The sequence below is a fragment of the Vanrija albida genome (assembly GCF_041260175.1).
Source record: "Vanrija albida strain AlHP1 chromosome Unknown contig_5, whole genome shotgun sequence".
NCBI lineage: Eukaryota > Fungi > Basidiomycota > Tremellomycetes > Trichosporonales > Trichosporonaceae > Vanrija > Vanrija albida.
Window position 1 is genome coordinate 1495376 of NW_027191424.1, and position 18683 is coordinate 1514058.

At 62.9% G+C, this 18683-nt stretch overlaps 8 protein-coding genes across 8 annotated transcripts; 4 read left to right on the top strand and 4 right to left on the bottom strand.

The window, feature by feature from the left end:
* Positions 1 to 218: 218 nt before the first annotated feature.
* Positions 219 to 1829, bottom strand: Q8F55_006716 (actin; the record flags this gene model as incomplete). The annotated part of the gene is made up of 7 exons (XM_069355168.1): positions 219 to 231; positions 282 to 523; positions 574 to 1282; positions 1350 to 1489; positions 1548 to 1558; positions 1721 to 1738; positions 1796 to 1829. The coding sequence occupies 7 exons, from the start codon at positions 1827 to 1829 to the stop codon at positions 219 to 221; spliced, it is 1167 nt and encodes a 388-aa protein (XP_069207239.1).
* A 1111-nt stretch (positions 1830 to 2940) lies between these two features.
* RPN10 (proteasome regulatory particle base subunit rpn10) lies at positions 2941 to 4224 on the top strand (the record flags this gene model as incomplete). The annotated part of the gene is made up of 5 exons (XM_069355169.1): positions 2941 to 2966; positions 3006 to 3029; positions 3083 to 3205; positions 3256 to 3582; positions 3630 to 4224. 5 exons carry the CDS (start codon positions 2941 to 2943, stop codon positions 4222 to 4224), a joined length of 1095 nt encoding a protein of 364 aa, XP_069207240.1.
* A 33-nt stretch (positions 4225 to 4257) lies between these two features.
* Q8F55_006718 (mitochondrial 54S ribosomal protein bL35m) lies at positions 4258 to 5068 on the bottom strand (the record flags this gene model as incomplete). Its single annotated transcript, XM_069355170.1, has 4 exons — positions 4258 to 4442; positions 4492 to 4513; positions 4771 to 4869; positions 4919 to 5068. 4 exons carry the CDS (start codon positions 5066 to 5068, stop codon positions 4258 to 4260), a joined length of 456 nt encoding a protein of 151 aa, XP_069207241.1.
* A 308-nt stretch (positions 5069 to 5376) lies between these two features.
* Positions 5377 to 5836, top strand: H3F3C_3 (Histone cluster 1; the record flags this gene model as incomplete). Its single annotated transcript, XM_069355171.1, has 4 exons — positions 5377 to 5395; positions 5444 to 5507; positions 5559 to 5661; positions 5711 to 5836. The coding sequence occupies 4 exons, from the start codon at positions 5377 to 5379 to the stop codon at positions 5834 to 5836; spliced, it is 312 nt and encodes a 103-aa protein (XP_069207242.1).
* Positions 5837 to 6323: 487 nt separating this feature from the next.
* On the bottom strand, positions 6324 to 6834 carry Q8F55_006720 (uncharacterized protein; the record flags this gene model as incomplete). Its single annotated transcript, XM_069355172.1, has 2 exons — positions 6324 to 6695; positions 6733 to 6834. The coding sequence occupies 2 exons, from the start codon at positions 6832 to 6834 to the stop codon at positions 6324 to 6326; spliced, it is 474 nt and encodes a 157-aa protein (XP_069207243.1).
* Positions 6835 to 6992: 158 nt separating this feature from the next.
* Q8F55_006721 (uncharacterized protein) lies at positions 6993 to 9611 on the top strand (the record flags this gene model as incomplete). Its single annotated transcript, XM_069355173.1, has 4 exons — positions 6993 to 7004; positions 7265 to 7282; positions 7335 to 7361; positions 7413 to 9611. The coding sequence occupies 4 exons, from the start codon at positions 6993 to 6995 to the stop codon at positions 9609 to 9611; spliced, it is 2256 nt and encodes a 751-aa protein (XP_069207244.1).
* A 247-nt stretch (positions 9612 to 9858) lies between these two features.
* Q8F55_006722 (uncharacterized protein) lies at positions 9859 to 11650 on the top strand (the record flags this gene model as incomplete). The annotated part of the gene is made up of 5 exons (XM_069355174.1): positions 9859 to 10195; positions 10234 to 10328; positions 10364 to 10505; positions 10547 to 11451; positions 11579 to 11650. 5 exons carry the CDS (start codon positions 9859 to 9861, stop codon positions 11648 to 11650), a joined length of 1551 nt encoding a protein of 516 aa, XP_069207245.1.
* Positions 11651 to 12069: 419 nt separating this feature from the next.
* Q8F55_006723 (uncharacterized protein) lies at positions 12070 to 18315 on the bottom strand (the record flags this gene model as incomplete). Its single annotated transcript, XM_069355175.1, has 5 exons — positions 12070 to 12178; positions 12228 to 13955; positions 14008 to 14362; positions 14411 to 17847; positions 17912 to 18315. 5 exons carry the CDS (start codon positions 18313 to 18315, stop codon positions 12070 to 12072), a joined length of 6033 nt encoding a protein of 2010 aa, XP_069207246.1.
* Between the last annotated feature and the right edge of the window lie 368 nt (positions 18316 to 18683).

Here is an 18683-nt window from a genome sequence, read left to right on the forward strand (position 1 = left end):
TGCTTACAACATCTGCTCGCACGACATCTCGACTGCACCTACACTTGCACCTTGACCTGCACCTTCGCCTGCACCACACCATCTGCAACATCTTTTCATGCACAGCTTCGGAATGTAGAAAACCATACATCATTTCTTGCATAGAAGTCGGCTCCTTGCCGTCGTTACTCATCGACCTAACACCACGCCTGCGCTGCTCAGAAATGAGACTGAAGCGCTTAGAAGCACTTTCTGTAGACCAGTTAGCAATGCCCCAATGCAAACCAGCACGGCCAACTCACCGGTGAACGATCGAGGGGCCAGACTCGTCGTACTCGTTCTTCGAGATCCACATCTGCTGGAAGGTGGAGAGCGAAGCGAGAATCGAACCACCGATCCAGACCGAGTACTTGCGCTCGGGGGGAGCGACAATCTTAACCTTCATCGACGAGGGGGCGAGAGCGGTGATCTCCTTCTGCATACGGTCGGCGATACCGTTGTACATGGTGGTACCACCGGAGAGGACGACGTTGCCGTAGAGGTCCTAGTCAAAGAGTTAGCACCGTCCCGGTCAGTTTGCCAGTCGCTACTCACCTTACGGATGTCGAGGTCACACTTCATGATCGAGTTGTAGGTGGTCTCGTGGATACCAACAGCCTCAAGACCAAGGAACGAGGGCTGGAAGAGAGCCTCAGGGCAGCGGAAGCGCTCGTTGCCGATGGTGATGACCTGACCGTCGGGGAGCTCGTACGACTTCTCGAGCTGCGACGACTGGGCGGCAGTCTGGAGCTCCTGCTCGAAGTCGAGGGCGACGTAACAGAGCTTCTCCTTGATGTCACGGACGATTTCACGCTCGGCAGTGGTGGTGAAGGGGTAGCCACGCTCCATGAGGATCTTGATGAGGTAGTCGGTAAGGTCACGGCCGGCAAGGTCGAGACGGAGGATGGCGTGGGGGAGCGAGAAACCCTCGTAGATAGGGACAGTGTGGGTAACACCGTCACCAGAGTCGAGGACGATACCAGTGGTACGACCCGAAGCGTAAAGCGAAAGGACGGCCTGGATCGAGACGTAGAAGGCGGGGGCGTTGAAGGTCTCGAACATGATCTGGGTCATCTTCTCACGGTTCTGCTTGGGGTTGAGGGGAGCCTCGGTGAGGAGGACGGGGTGCTCCTCGGGGGCGACACGGAGCTCGTTGTAGAAGGTGTGGTGCCAGATCTTCTCCATGTCGTCCCAGTTGGTCACGATACCGTGCTCAATGGGGTACTTGAGGGTGAGGATACCACGCTTGGACTGGGCCTCGTCACTAGACGAGGCGTCAGCACGACCGCCACAACCAATTGGAATGGCGCAATGTCCGCCACGACACGTACCCAACGTAGGAGTCCTTCTGGCCCATGCCGACCATGACACCCTGGTGACGGGGACGGCCAACAATCGAAGGGAAGACGGCACGGGGGGCATCGTCACCGGCGAAACCGGCCTTGCACATGCCGGAACCGTTGTCGATAACCTAGGGGCGTCTGGTGAGCTCATTGGAAGCAAGGCGCAGTGGAATGAGAAGCACTCACAAGAGCAGCGACTGTGAAGAGCGCGGTGGTTAGCAACTACGTCACCAAGCGCGCCGACACGCGGTCGAAATGGTAGACATACCCTCGTCCTCCCTGTGACGTCGTCAGCCTCCATCACCACTATCGCGCGGATTGCGCACGAGCCGTGCAGGCTCGGCGTCGTTTCTACTCACATTGTGAAAAGAGTCTATCTGTTAAAGTCAAAGCAGAGTGGTCAGCGCTGATATGTATGGATCGTGCGGCGCTACGGGCTCTGGGTGGGGAGAGGAAGACAAAACGCATACGATGCGTCTGGATGGTTGGCTTCATCGCCCCGCTGCGGGATGCTGTGCCCAGTGGCTTAGGAACGTCTGTCGACGTGGAGCCAGCTGCATCCATCGAGCACGACGCTGTGACAGTCTAGAGGAGACTTCCCAGATGCCAGTGCTCGCTCGTGGGGGTCCCAGTTGGCCTTGGAAGACTGCCAGATCGAAGAGGCCCGTAGATGAAAAGAGGCTCAATCGGCCACGTCATGATAGGCAAGGGGGGGTTGGGGGTTGGTAGTAATGCCAGGCCGTTTCAAGCGCCGAAAAAAAGAGGATGCGAGAGGAGTCGCGACTTACGAGTATGCGGGGCGAGTGAGTAGGAAGTGGTTGTTAAAGCGGGCTGAGCTGCCTGCGATGTAGTACTTTGGTGGATGGATGGGAAGAGAGCAGAGAGGAGGAGAGAAGGTTAAGAGCGACTGGGGGGGGGGAGAGTGGGTAGGGAGAGTAGGGGGGGGGACGTTGGAGGTGCGGCGTGGAGAGTGGACGACGGGGGCAGGGAAAGGCAAAGGGGGCTCTGCGGTAGGGGCACGCGGCGGCGGGAGGAGAGTCGACTGGGCTGGGCGGTGCGGTGACGCTTGACGCTCAGAGCCAACGGCCAGCCAACCGGTCGGTCGGTCGGCGCAATGAGCTTTCAGGGGCGACGTTGGCTGGCGGGTGCTGGGCGGGTGCTGGCTGGGCGCGCGGCTCGGTGGGGTGAGAGTCGCCTTTGCCTGGGTGGGATTCGACCCGTTACACCCGCCCAGGCGCCGCCGTCGCCATTCACACCGCCCAGCCGGCGCCAGCGCCAGACAGGCAGCCCGCCCCGCCCGCGCGCCTGCCCTGCCCGCCCAGCGTGCCTGCCTGCCTAGCCATGGCTCCCACCTCGGATGCACCTCGTACCCACGTCGTCGCTGTCGCCGTCACCCAGCGGCGTTTCGGACATGTGGCACTTGAGCACGCGGCGTCATGGCTGCCAGACTGGTGGTTGCGCGTCGTCACTGTGTCATGATGCATCCATCACTGGCAGCTGGCATCAAGCACACCGTGTTGTTGCATCTGCATAGCGACTCTTTACTCAACCAACAACCCCAAAGCAACATCTAGTCACGATGCCGCTCGAATCGTGCATGCTAGTGTAAGCCAAGCGCCTGATAGCACAGTCACTGACGCTCAGGCTCGACAACTCCGAGTACATGCGGTGTGTAGACTGCCAGCTCGGCGCGACACCATGAGCTTCGCTGACCATCGCAGCAATGGCGACTACACACCAACGCGCTTCCAGGCCCAGTCGCAGGCCGTGTCGACAGTCTTCTCGTCCAAGACCGACTCGAACCCCGAGTCGGCAGTGGGCCTCATGACCATGGCCGGCAAGTCGTAAGTTGACAATCATCGAGCTAGTCAGCCAACCTCCACTCACACCTCAGGCCTTCCCTCCTCGTGACTCCCACCAACGACATTGGCAAGCTGCTCTCGGCCCTCAACAAGGCCTCAATCGGCGGCGTGTCCGACCTGATCACGTCGATCCAGGTTGCCCAGCTGGCTCTCAAGCACCGCGAGAACAAGAACCAGCGCCAGCGTGTCGTCGTGTTTGTCGGCTCGCCCATTGACGACACCAAGGAGGAGCTCGTCAAGCTCGGCAAGCGCTTGCGCAAGAACAACGTGCTCATTGACATTGTCACGTTTGGAGACGAGGGCATGGCCAACGATGAGAAGCTCGGCGCGCTCGTCGAGGCTGCCGGCGACGGCGAGTCGTAAGTGCACCGACTTGGAGCGCGCTAGAGCCCTACTCACACCCCAGCCACCTCGTCTCGGTCCCACCAGGACCCCACCTCCTGTCCGACGTGATCCAGCAGTCGCCTATCCTCTTCGACCCCGAGCGCGCCGGAGCGTCGGGCAGCGGCGGCGGCCGTGGTGGCGGCGACCTCGGCGTGGACGACTTTGACCCCTCAAGCGACCCCGAGCTCGCCATGGCCCTGCGCATGTCATTACAGGAGGAGCAGGAGCGACAGGCGCGTGGACGCGCCGAGGCGCCCGCGGTCAGCTCAAGTACTGCTGTCGACGTCGGAGGTATCGCCCAGGACATTGCGGCGCCGGCCAACCCCGAAGCAGGACACGCTGCGGGCTTTTCCGAGGGCATCACTGCGCCGCTCTCCAACGCCAACGACCCAACAGTAGCCGAGGCGGGTGGCGACGACGACGACGACTTTGACGCGGACGACGAGGAGGAGGCGCTCCTCGCGCGTGCTATGGCGCTGTCGCGCGGCGACAACGTCGACGACCACGACATTCTCATGGACGAGGAAGAGGAGGACGAGGACGAGGAGGCTGCGATTGCGCGTGCCATCGCCATGAGCCTCGAGGACTCGCAGAAGGACGACAAGGAGAAGAAGTGAGCTAGCATGTGTACAAAGATACTGCATTATAGCCTAGATGGCAGGATGAGCATGTGCGGGGTGGGGGTGGGGGGCGCAGCGCGGGGAGTATAGAGCAGGCATGAAGAGACTCCATGATTCAATGAGTGTGTTGACGTGAGCACGAACGGCGAAGAGCTGGTAGAGGAGACTCAAGAGGAGTGCACAGAACTCGGCGTCACCGTTGCCACAGTCCTCAGCTTCTCGCATTGTCAGACAGCCTTCCTTCGGCCTCCCTGCCATGCGCACCCTCAGCTGCACCACCCCAGTCCTGCGAGTATCGCGCTCTCGTATCAATCGCACGCCGGCCGTGCTGGGCAGCTAGTTGCCGACGACAACACTCGCACGAGCTGACCCCCGTCTGACACTCCGCACGCCTCTTTCCTCCCCCCCCCCTAACCCGCGTTCCCCCCCCACACCCCTCCCACCAGTTCCCTCCCAGCCCATCCATGCATGCTCATGCGTACGGTAGCAACTTGTTGATCGTCTTTGACTGCCTGTCAGCGCGCCTCCGCCCACGCGGCTCACCTGCGTCTTGGTAGTGTACGCGGCCTTCTGGAGGCGGTTGATGCGCGACGCCGAGAAGCCCGTGTTGAGGTGCTGTTTTCCACACTGCCCGCGCTTGAACTGGGCCTTCAGCACGACTCGAGGCCAGAGACTGCCGAGGCCGACGTACCATCCCCGTCGCGGTCTTCTTGAAGCGCTTAGCGGCGCCCTTGTGCGTCTTGAGCAGCTGCGCCGTCGCCGTGGCCGAGAAGGCGCGCGACGGCCCCGCGGCGGGCAGCGCGGCGCGCGCGAGCGGCGCGAAGAGTGATGTGAGGAACATGTTGGCTGGAGAGAGACCAAGTGTGGCTCGCGGTCGCGAAAAGACGTAGGACGAGTTCGAGGCGGAGATCGGGGACGGCGAATCGCGACTCTCCCACGCTGGTCACGCCGAGCCGGCGGCCCTCCCGCCGCCGCCGGCGTCGTCGCCCCCTAGCATCTCGGCGATCAGCCATCACCGGCGTGCTTGTATCTCCATCTTGGCATTGTACTCTTCCTCACTCTCTCTCGTGCGTGCATCCGACTGCCCCGGGGAAAATCTAACGCCTCAGGCTCTCCCACCCCTCACCCCCCCAACAACAACAGTAAACAATGTCCGGTCGTGGAAAGGGTGAGTCGGGTCGGGCCTGCTGCGCTCGCTGCATGCTGACACGACCAGGCGGCAAGGGCCTCGGCAAGGGCGGCGCTAAGCGTCACCGCAAGGTGCTGCGCGACAACATCCAGTGCGTTGAGCTGGTTGTCGTCGTCGCGGCCTGCAGCTAACATGCACACAGGGGTATCACCAAGCCCGCTATCCGCCGTCTCGCGCGCCGTGGTGGTGTCAAGCGTATCTCGGGCCTCATCTACGAGGAGACGCGCGGCGTGCTTAAGATCTTCGTAAGTAGACTGCCACCAGACACGAGCGCTCGCTAACGCTCGCGCCCAGCTCGAGAACGTCATCCGCGACTCGGTCACCTACACTGAGCACGCGAAGCGCAAGACCGTCACCTCGCTCGACGTCGTGTACGCTCTCAAGCGCCAGGGCCGCACCCTCTACGGTTTCGGTGCGTAAGCGCTGCCTGGCGCTGCCCGCCGCTCGCCACTTCGTTCTTTGTTCGCCCGTTCGCTTCGCCTTCGCCCTCGACTCGTCGAGCCTTTGTACTCTATCATTTTAGCCCTGCCGCCGCGTCAGCGGCGAGCGACTCTATGAACAGCGTTCCTTTTATGAGCTGCGTTTCTGTTGTGTGGCGGCATGGTGGTGCCCGAGCGGGCAGTTTTGGAGATGGGTGGGGAAGAAGTCGGCGGGGCACGGCGGGCCGTGGCACCCCCTCCGTGGCGAGTGGCCACCGAGACATGGGCCGCAGAGCCGTGTGTTGGGGCTAGAACGGCCCGTCCGAGCTGACTGTACCATTTTCACGCCGCAGGGCCGTACCTCGGGCAGAGTAGAGCCGCTGGCACCAGCACATCGTGGGAGACCGTCTTCGCTCACCATCTCCGCTGTCAACCCCACGCCCCGCCCACACCGGGTATCACAATGCATGGTATCCCCCTCCGCCTCTCTACTCCTCCACCTCCTCGTACTCGACAACAATGTACTCCCCGCATCCGGGGCATCCGAGCACATCCACCCCGGCCTCGAGGTCGTCGATTGTGACCACGTATTCGTGCCCACAGCGGCACGGGTACATGTACTTTTCCGGCTCGTCCGCGTCCAGAGGGTACGGGGTAAAGTTCTCGAGGGAGACGTGCTCGCGTATCCGCGGCCCCGCGGCGGGCGGGGGCTGTGCCGCTGTCTCGGCATGCTCGGCGTCGAAGGCGGCGCGGCGCGCCGGGTCAGAGAGCACGGCGCGCGCCTCGTTGATGAGCACAATGTCGGCGCGCGGCTCGGGCGACGCCGACTTGCTGCCCCCCGCTTGCTTGTCCGGGTGGCTCTGGATGTCAGCTGATGGGGTGAAGGCTGCAGCTTACGACGAGGACGAGCCGCCTCCACGCCTGCGTGATCTCTGCCGGCGCAGCGTCGGGGGCTACGCCCAGCACGGCGTAGTAGTCTGGCTTGGGGTGCTGCGCCATGACGACTGTACCGCCGTGGGCAGCTGGGTGGGTGCGAGAAAGTGTGTGCGCTTGAGCAAGAGAGTGACTGACGATGTGGGCGCGATCCGATCGAGCCTGCCGACCGATTCATGATTTTGGGTGGCAAAAAAGGGGACATTATGTGATCCCCTCTGTTTATGTTTTGGGATGTTTGGCTGTTGCTGTTGTCGGCGCGCGGCGTGCAGCCCATCCCAGTCCATCCCCACCTCTCTCGTCACTTTTCCAAAGCAACGTCTGACTCCTCATTCTCCCCATTGTCCTCGTGACAACAACAACTCTTGGATACCCGACGGCCGCGAGGTAGTCACAGAACTCGACAAAAGGACGACAAGCAGGCAAACTCACGGCCTCGAGTCCAGTCCCCAGCTCGCAGCCCCCACCCAGTCCCGTCAGCCAAACAAGCCCCCAGGGTTTTATATTTCAACGCGTATGTTGTGTTGATCGATGACATTCTCTCGCCACCCAACTGACTCGAACAGCACTCTATAATCCTCCATCACTCAACAGTGAGTGCACAAGGCACTGCATCCACCAACCCGTGCTGAGCGCAGGCACAGATGGCCGACGACGCATCGCCAGCGGTTGTACCGCCAGTTACCGCGACTGCATCCCCCACGCCTGGTACGACGCCCGCGACCTCGGCGCAGGCTACACCAAAGCCCAAGAAGGCGAAGAGCAAGCCCAAGCGCAAGGCGCGCCGCCGTGCGGGCTCCGACTCCGACGGCGGCAGCGCGTCAGAGGCCGAGGGCGGTGCAGCGCGCACATCCGACGCCTCCACACGCGGCAAGCTCGCCCCTGCCCCGAGCAAGACGCCCACCTTCCCAGACGCCAACTCGACGACCCCCGCCGCGTGGGCTGATGACCCTGTCGACAGCCTGCCAGAGGTGTCGTTTGACGACCTCTCTCGCGGCAACTGGGGCCCGCCGAGAGGCATGTCCATCCGCGGACGAGGTCGTGGCCGCGGCGGCAAGGTGTCACGCGAGCTGACCGACGAGGAGAGGAAGCGTCTCGATGAGAAGCATCAGGCCAAGCGCGAAAAGCAGAAGGCTGCGCGCAAGGAGGCCAAGTTGCGCAAGGCAGAGGCGAACGCCGCCGCCGCGGCTGCTCCTGCTGCCGCTTCGGATCCGGCGCCCGCGGCAGAGTCGACAACCACCCCCGCAGCGGCGTCCACGTCCAAGCCGGCACCTGCAGCCACCGACGACTCTGTCGACGCCTCGCTCGCCGCTTCGACCTCTGCGATCACCCTCGACGACCCAGTTCCGCCTACTGGTCCCGTTCGCTACAACCGTGTTGCCCCCTCGCAGCGCACGGCGGCCGACCCAAAGTTCACCCCCCGGGTCGGCAACTTTTTGATGCACGACCAGAGGCGCTCCGAGGCCGGCAAGGTCAATGAGGGCTTCTTCACAGGTCCGCGTGACACATCCGGCTTATGGCGTATTCGTGGTGCAGCGCGTGGGGTCGCTCGCGGAGCATTCAGAGGAGGCCCTCGAGGACGCGGTCGAGGCGGCTTCGGGTTCGGGTTTGGGCCGTTCGCTCCTCCCCACCTCCAGCAGCAGCAGCAGAACCAGCAACCCCAGCACTCCGCACCACCCACGCCCCAGTCTGTCAACCGCGCGCGCCTGGCCGAGACGGACAAGCCCGAGCAACAGCAGCCTACAAATGGCCAGGACCGTCGCCACCCCCGCGAGTCGGAAACGACCAAGTGGGGTCACGAAGGCTTTGCAGAGTTCTCAGCGTCGGATGATGCGCGCGGTGGTCGCCCATTCCGCGGTCGTGGTCGTGGAGCCTTCTTCCGTGGTGGCCTTCGCGGTGGCTTCCACCACGCCCATGCCCTCGCCCACCTGCCAACCCCGGAGCCGTCCCCGGACCGTGCCAACAAGGTCCTCGAGGGCACTGCGACCCAGCCTGCTGCCGAGTCGTTGCTTGGTGACGGCACCGCAGTCACCATCCGCCTCCCAGGTGGTGCTGGGGGCGGTATCGCCGTCGAGGCGCGCGCGCCCTCTACATCCCCGCCCTCGCAGGCGGCCCCGACCAACCCGCCTTCCGAGGCTGCCGCCTCCGAGGCCTCTGGTGCGGCTCCCGTCTCCGACAGCCCTATCCCACCACCTTTCACCCCGTCCAACCCGTCGCCTGTCCATGCTCTGGGCAGCGACAACGGCTCGATTAGCGGCGGTTACATCCCAGGCGAATTCTACGGCGCCGGCGGTGGCCCCAACGCCAACTTCCGCCCGCCGTCTGGCCCCGGTTTCCACAACCGTGGCTTCCCACCCCAGTCCTTCACCCCCGAGCCTTCCTTCCAGCCCCGAGGCTCCCCCTCATTCCAGCCTCGCGGATCGTTCTCCGGACCGAGCTTCTACCCCAATGGTGCACCGGCCCCCGGTCCCGGTCCAGGCTTCAACCCCGCCCTCCGTCCGCGCGCCGGCTCGCCCCTCAACCCGTACGTCGGTGGTCAGATGGGCTACTTTATGCCCGCTCGCCCCAACCAAAAGGTTGCGATCCGTCCTCCAGTGCGTGGCGACGACAAGTCGCCATCGTCTGATGTGACGGCCGACTCGGCGCAACTGGCCCACGGCATGCCTGTCCCGACCGGCACCCCCGACAGCTTTGTGCAGGGCTATTATCCTCCGGGATACAACCCGTACGCTGCTGGCGACGAGTCTGGCGTCTTCTACCCCCAGGGTGGCTTCTGGCCGCAGGGTGGATTTGAGCAGCCTGGCGTGTATGGATACGAGGGCGAGTATGTGGGCTACCAGTAGTAGCATGGCCACGAGAAACAAACACAATAGCAAGTAAAGCAAGCACCAAAGCACCCATAAAAGCCAATTCTGTCCATGTCGAGAGAGGCGATGCATAAACCTGTATGAGATAGAAGTCGCAGGCGAAGCCGATGTTGTGACGGGAGCAAAACAGGCGCGTGTTGCCACTAACGCGACGACACGACAACGACGACGGCCAACACGGGCCACCGAGCGACACCTTTGACAACAACTACACTCTTTCCCCATGGCAGCGCAGACACCATCAGCTGCCACGCCAGCGCGGGCGGCGCGTGTCGGCGTGTCGAGCCCGCCGTCGCCGTCGCCAGCCGCCTCGGGCGGCAGCGCGCCGCTCGCGGGCCCGTCCAAGCCCCCCGCTGCCGCGACAACCGACCTGTGGACCGACATTCTGCGCTCGGCCGACCGGCAGCAGAGCCTCGGGCGGAAGAACGTCGTGCTGCTCGCCGAGCGGAATCGCGGCCGGAGCCACCTGCTCGACCGGCTGGTGGGCAAGCGGCGCGGCGGCGCGCGGCCCGACGCCCTGGCAGTCGGGTACGACGTGCTGCAGGCCGCCGACGAGGAGGGTGGGTCGAGCGAGCAAGCGCAAGCTGACAGACGCCAGACGCCGCGCCGCCAGTGTCGGTATTCTACCCGCCCAGCTCGCACCCCACGCTCCTGCGCCTCATCGACGTCTCGCTCCCGCCCCGGCCGCTGCCCGTGCGTTTGTGAGAAGGACACGCTGCTGACGCCAGGATACCGCGGTCGTCATCGTGCTCGACTGGACAAAGCCGAGCAGCATGATCAAGGAGCTGCTGACGTGGCTGCTGTGGGTCGACGCGTGGGCCGCGCGCGTGGGTGGCGACGGCGGCGAGGGCGACGAGCTGCGCGCGAAGTGTGGGTGGCTTCGTTTCTGTCGAATGCTAACCTGCGCCCAGTGCAATCACACCTGCAGCACTACGCCGAGCCAGCCGGCCCCGCGGCAGCGACGGCACCCCCCGCGTCGCTGGCCGGCGTCGGCCCGCTCCTCCCCCTCGGGCAGGGGACGCTCACGCTCAACCCGCACGGCGTGCCGATCGTGGTCGTCTGCACGCGCGCCGACCAGATGGACGCCGTCGGCGACGAGATGGGCATGAAGGGCGGCGGGTGGGAGGAGCGCACCGACTGGATCCAGCAGGTGCTGCGGACCGTCTGCCTCGCGTACGGCGCCGCCCTGTTCTACACCGCGCCGACGCAGGAGGGCTCGTACGCCCTGCTGCGCGAGTACCTCTTCCACCGGCTGTATGCCTCGCCGGCGTCCGAGACGGCGCCGGCGCGCTTCCCCTTCCGGCACAAGGCGAACGCGCTCGACCGCGACGCCGTCATGGTGCCCGCCGGCTGGGATTCCTACGGCAAGATCAACGTCCTGCGCGAGGGCTTCGACCCGGCGCGCGTCGCGCGCGCGTGGGACGCGAGCGTGGCCGGCAGCGAGGCCGAGACGATCGAAGACCTGTGGACCGCGATGATCCCCGACACGGAGCGGCCCAAGGCGGCGTCGGGCGCGGCGGTGACGACCACGAGCGAGGGCGAGCAGGCGTTCCTCGCGCGCCAGCTCGACGTGCTGACAAAGGACCCGAACCGGGACCCGCGTGCCCAGTTCCGCGCGGCGGCGGCTGCTGCGGGCGCGGGCGGCGGAGGCAGCAGCAGCGGCAACACGGCGAGCGAGGCGGCGCTCGAGCGCTTCGGCGGCGTCGTGGGCCCGATGGGCGGCGGCGGGCTCAGCCTCCCCGGCGTCGAGAAGGCCATGGCTGAGATGGAGGGCGCGGTCGACGAGAGCAAGGACCGCGCGCGCCTCGCGCGGAGGGTAGGTTGGGGCCTTGGGGCGCCGCTCACGCGCAGCAGGACTCGACAAAAACGCCCGCGTCCCCCGCTGGCAACAACGAGACGCTGCACAACTTTGTATGTCTGTTCCATGCCCCGCTGACAGCCAGTTCCAGGGCCTGCTCAAGAAGCCCGTCGCTTCCGCCGCGGCGCCAACGTCACCGACAAAGGCGGCAAAGTAGGGTCGCCGCGCCGACCGCGCCGCCCGCCCCCTGTTCATCATCACGACCCATTTTATATACTGGCATTGACGGCACCAAGCTAGAGAGAGACATGCATGATGTAATGGCATGGTTTGGGTGTGGGGCATGCCAGATTGCGGCGGTGGCCCCGGCTTCTCGGACAAGCTTCTTCGCCTCGACACCCGTGCCCATCAGTCATCGTCGCGCCACAGTCCACTTCGCTCGGCTCTCCCCCCCCCCCCCCCCGCAGTGCAAAGTCCTTCATGTACATAGAGGCATTAATCAGGTGTGTTGTGCGTGCAAGGTGATGGGCCACTCGACGGACAAGACAGGGTAGACGTGGCGGGGATATAGTGCTGTGCTGTGCGTGTGTGCGTGGAGAGGGGGGGGGGGGGGGGTCCGAGGTCATGTCTATCTAACTACTCGCTCAGAATTTTGTCAATGTTCTCATTGAGCCAACTCGCGCGCTCTTGCAGGTTGGCGTTGGGGAATAGTCCGTAGATGGCCTCCCGGGCCGATCTCTTCGTTCTGCGCAAGCGTCAGATCTATTCAACGCCCTCCACACCACACAACTTACACTGTCATCAGGTCCTGGGTCAGCAGGTAGCTGCGCAGGACGCTCAGCACCGCGTCATCCGACGGAGTCGGGTTCGGGTTGACCGAGAGCGCAGGCGCGCCGAATGGGTTGGCCGTCGTCGCGAGCGAGTAGTTGCTCGCGCGCGCACCGTCCATGCCAAAGCCGCCAGACATCATCGTGTTGCGAGGAGGACCGGCAAGTGGCGATGGCGCGTACGGCGGGAACATGCCGCCCGTAGGGGGCCGCAGCGACTCGAGCGACATGGCCGGCGAGTTGAACGGGTTGAGGCCAAACGCCATGGGTGGCGTGAACGGCTCACCGTACATGCTGCCAGTCCCACCACCACCCCACATGGACGGCATGCGGCTCTGCGGGTTGAGGTAGGGAGCGGGCGAGTGCATACGCGAAGATCCACCAGAGTGGCCAGAGTGGTCCCTGTACTCGCTTCCGCGAGCCGACGAGTGAATCGATCCCGCATAGTTGGTGTTGCGAGTGCGGCGCGTGCGGCCAGTGCGGCCCGAGTCACTGCGCGCCTCCTTCTCGCCGTCCGAGTGAAGCGACGCAGTCTCCCAGGCGTTGGCCTCGTACTCCTTGAAAGTGCGCAAGGGGATCATCGAGTCGTCGAAACGCTCGTCGTCGTCGTACACAACAGTCTTGTTGCTGCCTTCGCCCACGACCTTGCGGGTGTTACCCCAGGAGAAGTCGTCCATGGACCAGAACGAGTATAGCGGAAGGAAGACCGAGTAGACGGGGTAGGCCAGGATGTAGACGAACATCCAGCCGATGAGCATGAACTCGCGCTTCAGGATAAAGATGACGGCCTGGAGACCGTACACAGCGGCGATCATACCAATCGAGATGTAGGGGATCGGAGCCTTGTGCGTTGACACGACGACGATGAGGTAGACGAGGTAGGTGAAGGTCGCTGGGAGGATGATGGTACCGAGCAGGTCGATGAAGACGATGAAACGCATCGAGAAGAAGCAGAAACCGCACATCTCGGGAAGGAAGAGCAGCTCGGCCAAGTTGTGGATGGTCGAGTTGATCCAACGACGACGCTGCGACAGGAGCACATTCCAGCGGGAAGGAGCAACAGTGTAGGCGAGAGCGTCGGGCGTAAACTTCATCTTGAAGGTCGGGAAGTGCTTCATCATGAGCGTGGTGAGGTATCGATCTTCGCCTAGGGAGAACAAGTTCTTCTTGTGCAACGTGTCGACGTTGGGTTCGGCGTACTCGTCAATGACAACCGACGAGATGATGACGGGGCGACCCTTGTCTGCGGTACGGATACGGTAGACCGAGAAACATCCGGGAAGACAGGTGACCGAGCCGAACAGCGACTCGAAGGCCTTGGTGAGGTGGTGCGAAATGTAGTACTCGTAGACTTGGATCATGGTCGTGAACGACTCGCGCTCGTTGGCGACCTTGGTCTCACCGCAGATGCCAATAATCTTCTGATCGTCGGCGGCACAAGAGATGAGACGGTTGAGCGATTCGGGGGCAACCGTTGTGTCGGCATCCACTTGGAAGATGTACTCGTAGAATGTGGGGTCGATGCCGATGACGTTTCGCATCTGGTGGTAGATTTCGAGCTCGAGGGGGCACATGGGAGCGTCAAAGTGGACACGGTTGAGGTACTGCATGAGCAAGACCTGAGAGTCGCGCTTTCCACGGTTACCGGGGCGAGAGGTTTCGGTGGGCTTGCCGACCTTGACAACGACGACGTAGCTGATGGTTGTCAGCGACATGATCCCCAGACTCCAATCCACACAACACTTACGGAACAACGTGACCCTCTACCTCGTACAAACCAGAGTAAATCTTGCCGTAGTTGAGCTGCTTGCTGCCCTCGCCGATACTCTTGAACAAGAGTGGCTCTGGGTCAACCTTGGGGTCGACACCGAGAATGTCGAGGACGATACGAGGCGTAGGGCGGTTGTTACCGGAACCGATAATGTTACCGTCGCAAATGATGAAGATGAGCTTGCGCTTGTCGTCGTACTCGAGGCAAGCAAGCGAGTCGATCGTCTTCTTGAGCGACTCTTCGCCCTCGGTGTAACAAGGCACCTGGCAGACAACAAACTTGTCCATCTGTTCGGGGTTACGCTTGCCACCGAGCTGGAGCGCAGCCAAGACTGAGGCAGGTTAGCGTTTGCCCCCGACGTGTCCCTTGATCCACGTACACTTGGCAACAATGGTGGTCATGAGCAGAACCGAGAAGGCGAGGAGCATGTAGTTTTGAACGAGACACCTGGCCGTCTTGCGGAAGTCGGTGCTGCCGATGTAGAAAGCGCTGTTCAAGCAGTCCATGTTGTTCTTGGCGGCATCGGCGTTCATGCCCGCCAAAGCCTCGTCCAATGCCTTGGTAATGTCCGAGGCCTGGCCCTCCTTGAAAGCGTCGGTGATCGACTTATCGAGGAAATCCCAGTTTGGCAGGTTGGTACCCGAGATGGCGCCCTTGGACCGAACGGTATAGAAGTAGTCGCTGAGGTCAAAGATCTTGCCCTTGTACACCGACTGGTAGACAGTGGCGTCGTTGTCGGTAGCGGTCTGAATATCCTTCTTGTCGATAACGTAGGTTCCCTTGTAGCGCTTGTCCAAGACGGGCAGCAGAGACGACCAGTACCAGTCGTTGCTGGCAAAGTCAGAGCCAGGGTACGAGTTGGATGCTCCCAGCGCTCCCGATTTGTGGACGGCCTGGGGCAGGGAAACCAGACTGATGTTGGCGGCTTCGAGCTGAAGGTTAGGATTGTTGGACAGCTCCTTGCAGCCAGGGGCATTGAAGAGAGGGACAGGGAAGTAGGCGTTGAGGTTCTGTCCACCAAACTGGGCCATGATAGCCTCATTGGTCGGGGTGCCGAGACCGTTGGTGTGGTCCTGCTTCCAGAAAGAGGAGAAGTCGTAAACCTTGCCGGCAATGGCAGCGTAGAAGGGAGCGCCGTTGTCGCCAGTGTAGGCCAGCAATTCTCCACTGTTCCAAGCCTTGTCCATGTCGGGGCAGAGAATCTTGCCGAAGCCGATAATGTAAAAGATGACGACACCGCACATGAAGCCAATCATGATACAGATGGCAACCTTCTCACGCCATGCCATGCGGATGTCGGCGCGCTTCATGCCACCAGGCCACTTGAGTAAGAAGCTTGGAATCCACCAGGTAAGGAGCCAGACGAGGCGGATCCACCAACGACGCTGTGCGGTCGTGGCAATGACCTCTGTGGCGTGGTGGCGCTTCTCAGTTGTGACGAACCCTCCATCGGCGTCGTTGTTGTTGTTTCCGCCCAGGCCCCTGTCGTCGTGGTCGTCGTAGCCGCCGACGCCACGACCACCGCCGCCACCGCCGCCTCCTGCTCCGCCGTGGTCATGACCACTGCGCGAGGCGAGCCAAAGATCGCTGGCTCCCGGGTCGGGACTGTCGGCGTATCCGTATGATCCGCGGGAGTGGGTGCGGAGGAGGTTGTCCTGGCTCTCTTGGAAGTGTTCACCCTTGCCGTAGATGCCGTGGCCATAGGAAGAAGCGCCGCGTGGAGTCAGAGCGCCCTTCTCCTCGGTGTCTGTTAACGTCTCCTCTCCGCTGCCGTGGCGTGACTCGGTAGAGCGGATGAGGTCTTCCTGCTCGCGCCAGGGTCCCCAAGCCAGCCAGACGCGGTCGTTGCCGATGGCGTAGTCTGTTCCTGGGAACCAGCCGTGCTGACGGGCGAAGTCTTCAACCGTCCTGTGAACATCCTGCGCCGGAAGGGAGTGGCGGATGCAGAACTGGTGAAGGGTAAAGTCGGCGACATAGTCGACCTGTCGGCGGTTGACGAGGTCGGGGAGGAGGAGCGAGCGGACCTGAGACTTCAAGCGACGGCGGTCATACGAGTTGGCATGACCAGAGTCGTTTGGCCTGATGCAGTGCACGCCCCAGACGCGTGTGTGATCGATCGTGTCGAACAAGGTGGCGAGCGTGGCGTTGATCTGGGCCGAGACGGGTTGAGGGACAGAGTCGTCAATGGGCCAAGCAACAGAGGCTTGGGGAGCGACGCCCTCCATGGGGTGAGCGACGGGGGTCGGGGTGCGTAAAGGTGAGACCGAGACCTGGGCCTCCACGACAATGTTGTCGTCGAGTGGGTGACCCTCTGTGGCAAGGGCCGGACCGGACACGAGCTTGGTGACAAACGAGTCGGTCGAGGACCGCAGGAGACCAACGAGCTGCTTGTCAAAGACGTCGGCGTTGTGGTCGATAAAGTCGGTCGCGTCGTATGCGACAGGACCACAGTAGTGGTTGATGCCAAACATACGGCCCTCCTTGGGCATGGGACCAAGGGAGGTCGGGGGGCGAGCAATGAAGGACGGGTGACCGGTAAAGGTCGAGGTGAGGCTGCGGACGACGGCATCGGCCTTGACGTCCTCACGGTCCTCGCCCTTGATGTTCTCACCAACCTCGGCAAGCACGCCAATGACACCAAGCGGGTGCTTGGCGAGCTTTTCTGATCCGAGGAGTCCACCGCGGAGGAGCTCGACGCAGGCGGCGTTGTCCATCGTGGGGACCTGAGGGAGCTTGATGCCATCTGCTGCGATCTCTGCGTTCCATCCCAGGTTGTCTTCAAACGTCCGGCGCAGAAGGTATGAGTGGATAATCTCGTTCTGGAAGTTGACCGAGAACTCGTCGAAGCCGTTCTGGCCGTTGGCGTTGATCAGAGGTGCCGAGGTCAACAGCGTCGAGTTGCGCTGGTTAGGCTCGGTCGTAAGGGTTCGGCTCTGGTGTCCTGCAATGTCGAGCTGGACGATCTGAAGGGTCTCGAGGCTGGACGGAGGAGCGAGGCGCTTGTTGGCCATCTCAACGACGAAGGCAAACAGGATGGCGTACAGGTCGCGCATGAGCGAGTCACGCTGCGAGGCGGCGCCCTCGGCGTCGAGGAAGACGGAAGCAAGGTCGTGGCGCACCCACTTTGTGCGGTTGACGAGAACCGCCTCGAGTTCCTCGGCCGACACGCCGAGGTGAGTAGCGACCTCGATGAGGAGGTGGCGCTCAACGACCGTGGTGTGCTCCTCATACGACGTCATGCCAAGCGAGCCAGTCGCGCGGGTGTCGGTAAAGGTGATGTTGGAGAGGACCAGAATGGCCGTCAGGACCGAGAAGATGGATCTGACGTGCTTCATCTTGAAGCCGAGGGATGCAAAGGCGGCACGCAGCTCGCCGAGCTGTGTCGAGTCATCCGAGAACGGTCCACCGGGGAGACGGTAACAGTTGCTCGACGCGATGAGGGCATACGTGTCGGGGTCGTCGAGACGGAGCTGCTCACGCTCGTCGGGGCTAGCGCCGGCGAGGAGCTGGTAGAAGACGTGGAAGGTTCGCTCCTCCTGCTCGAGCGGTCCAATGCGCGACTTGTTCAGGCCGAAGGGGAGGACCTTTGCTCCGGCGAGCGTGCCTTCTGGGGAAAAGTGAAGCTCGAGGTAGCGACCGTGCTGAGAGGCCGACGGGTTGATGAGGGTTTTCGAGTTGCCAAACGAGTCGAGGAGGGTGAGGAGGTGCCCGACCTGGTCCGACAGTCTGCGCTGGGCCTTGGTCGACGAGGCGAGCTTGAGGATTTGCGTCGTGACATGGCGCGAGGCCGTCGACTTTCCAGCGCCAGTGAGACCCCTGCGCAGCCAGTCAGCGTCATCATCGCAATCGCAGCAGTGTCGATCACTCGAGCTCCACGCACTCATAGATGACCGTTTGGGTTTCGCGCTGGCGGCTCATGAGGAGCCAGACGCGGCCTGCGAGCTCGTACACGCTCGGCTGGCGAGGGTCGCCGCCGATGCCGCCGTCGGTGCGGGCGACGTCGTCGGCATAGCCCTTGCTGCTCTCATCGTTAAGGCCCGAGAGCACGCGGAGGGGGTTGACGACAATGTAGTCGGTGCCCGAGGGCGAGACGCGCGTGTAGGGCAGCTCGGCGCGGGCACGGGCATGGAGCAGAGCTGCAATCGTGTCCTCGGACGGGAAGGTGCGGGCAGCCGCTTCGCCCCCGGCTGCGGCTGCGGCGGTGCTGCTCTCTGGCGTCGAGATGAGCGCACTGAGGTCAGTGTACCGCGCCGCCTGGGACGGGGGGAACGGGTTGCTCGCCATGGTTTGGGATGGCTAGAGTGTGCCGGTGCGTGGGAAGTGCTTGCCCCGATGCACAGGAATGGAGAAGAAGATGTGTAAAATATGCGGGTGTGTGGTGAAGAGTGACGACGAGGCTGAGGGGGTGGTGGTGAGGGATGGGCGATGAGCGATGGGCGGCGGCGGCGTCGGCTGGCTGGCTGGCTGCTGGCGGCACAGGTGCGGCCTTGCTCGGCGGGCGAGGTTTGCTTGTTGCTCGAGGAAGGAAGAAGTGAGAAAAGAGGAGAGTGTAGTGTACAAAGGTGTCTCTGTCGATGGAGTGGAAGGGCAACTGGTGCTGGCACTGGCACTGGCCTGCTCACGTTGTTACAGTGAGAGTGACCAGAGGCAGG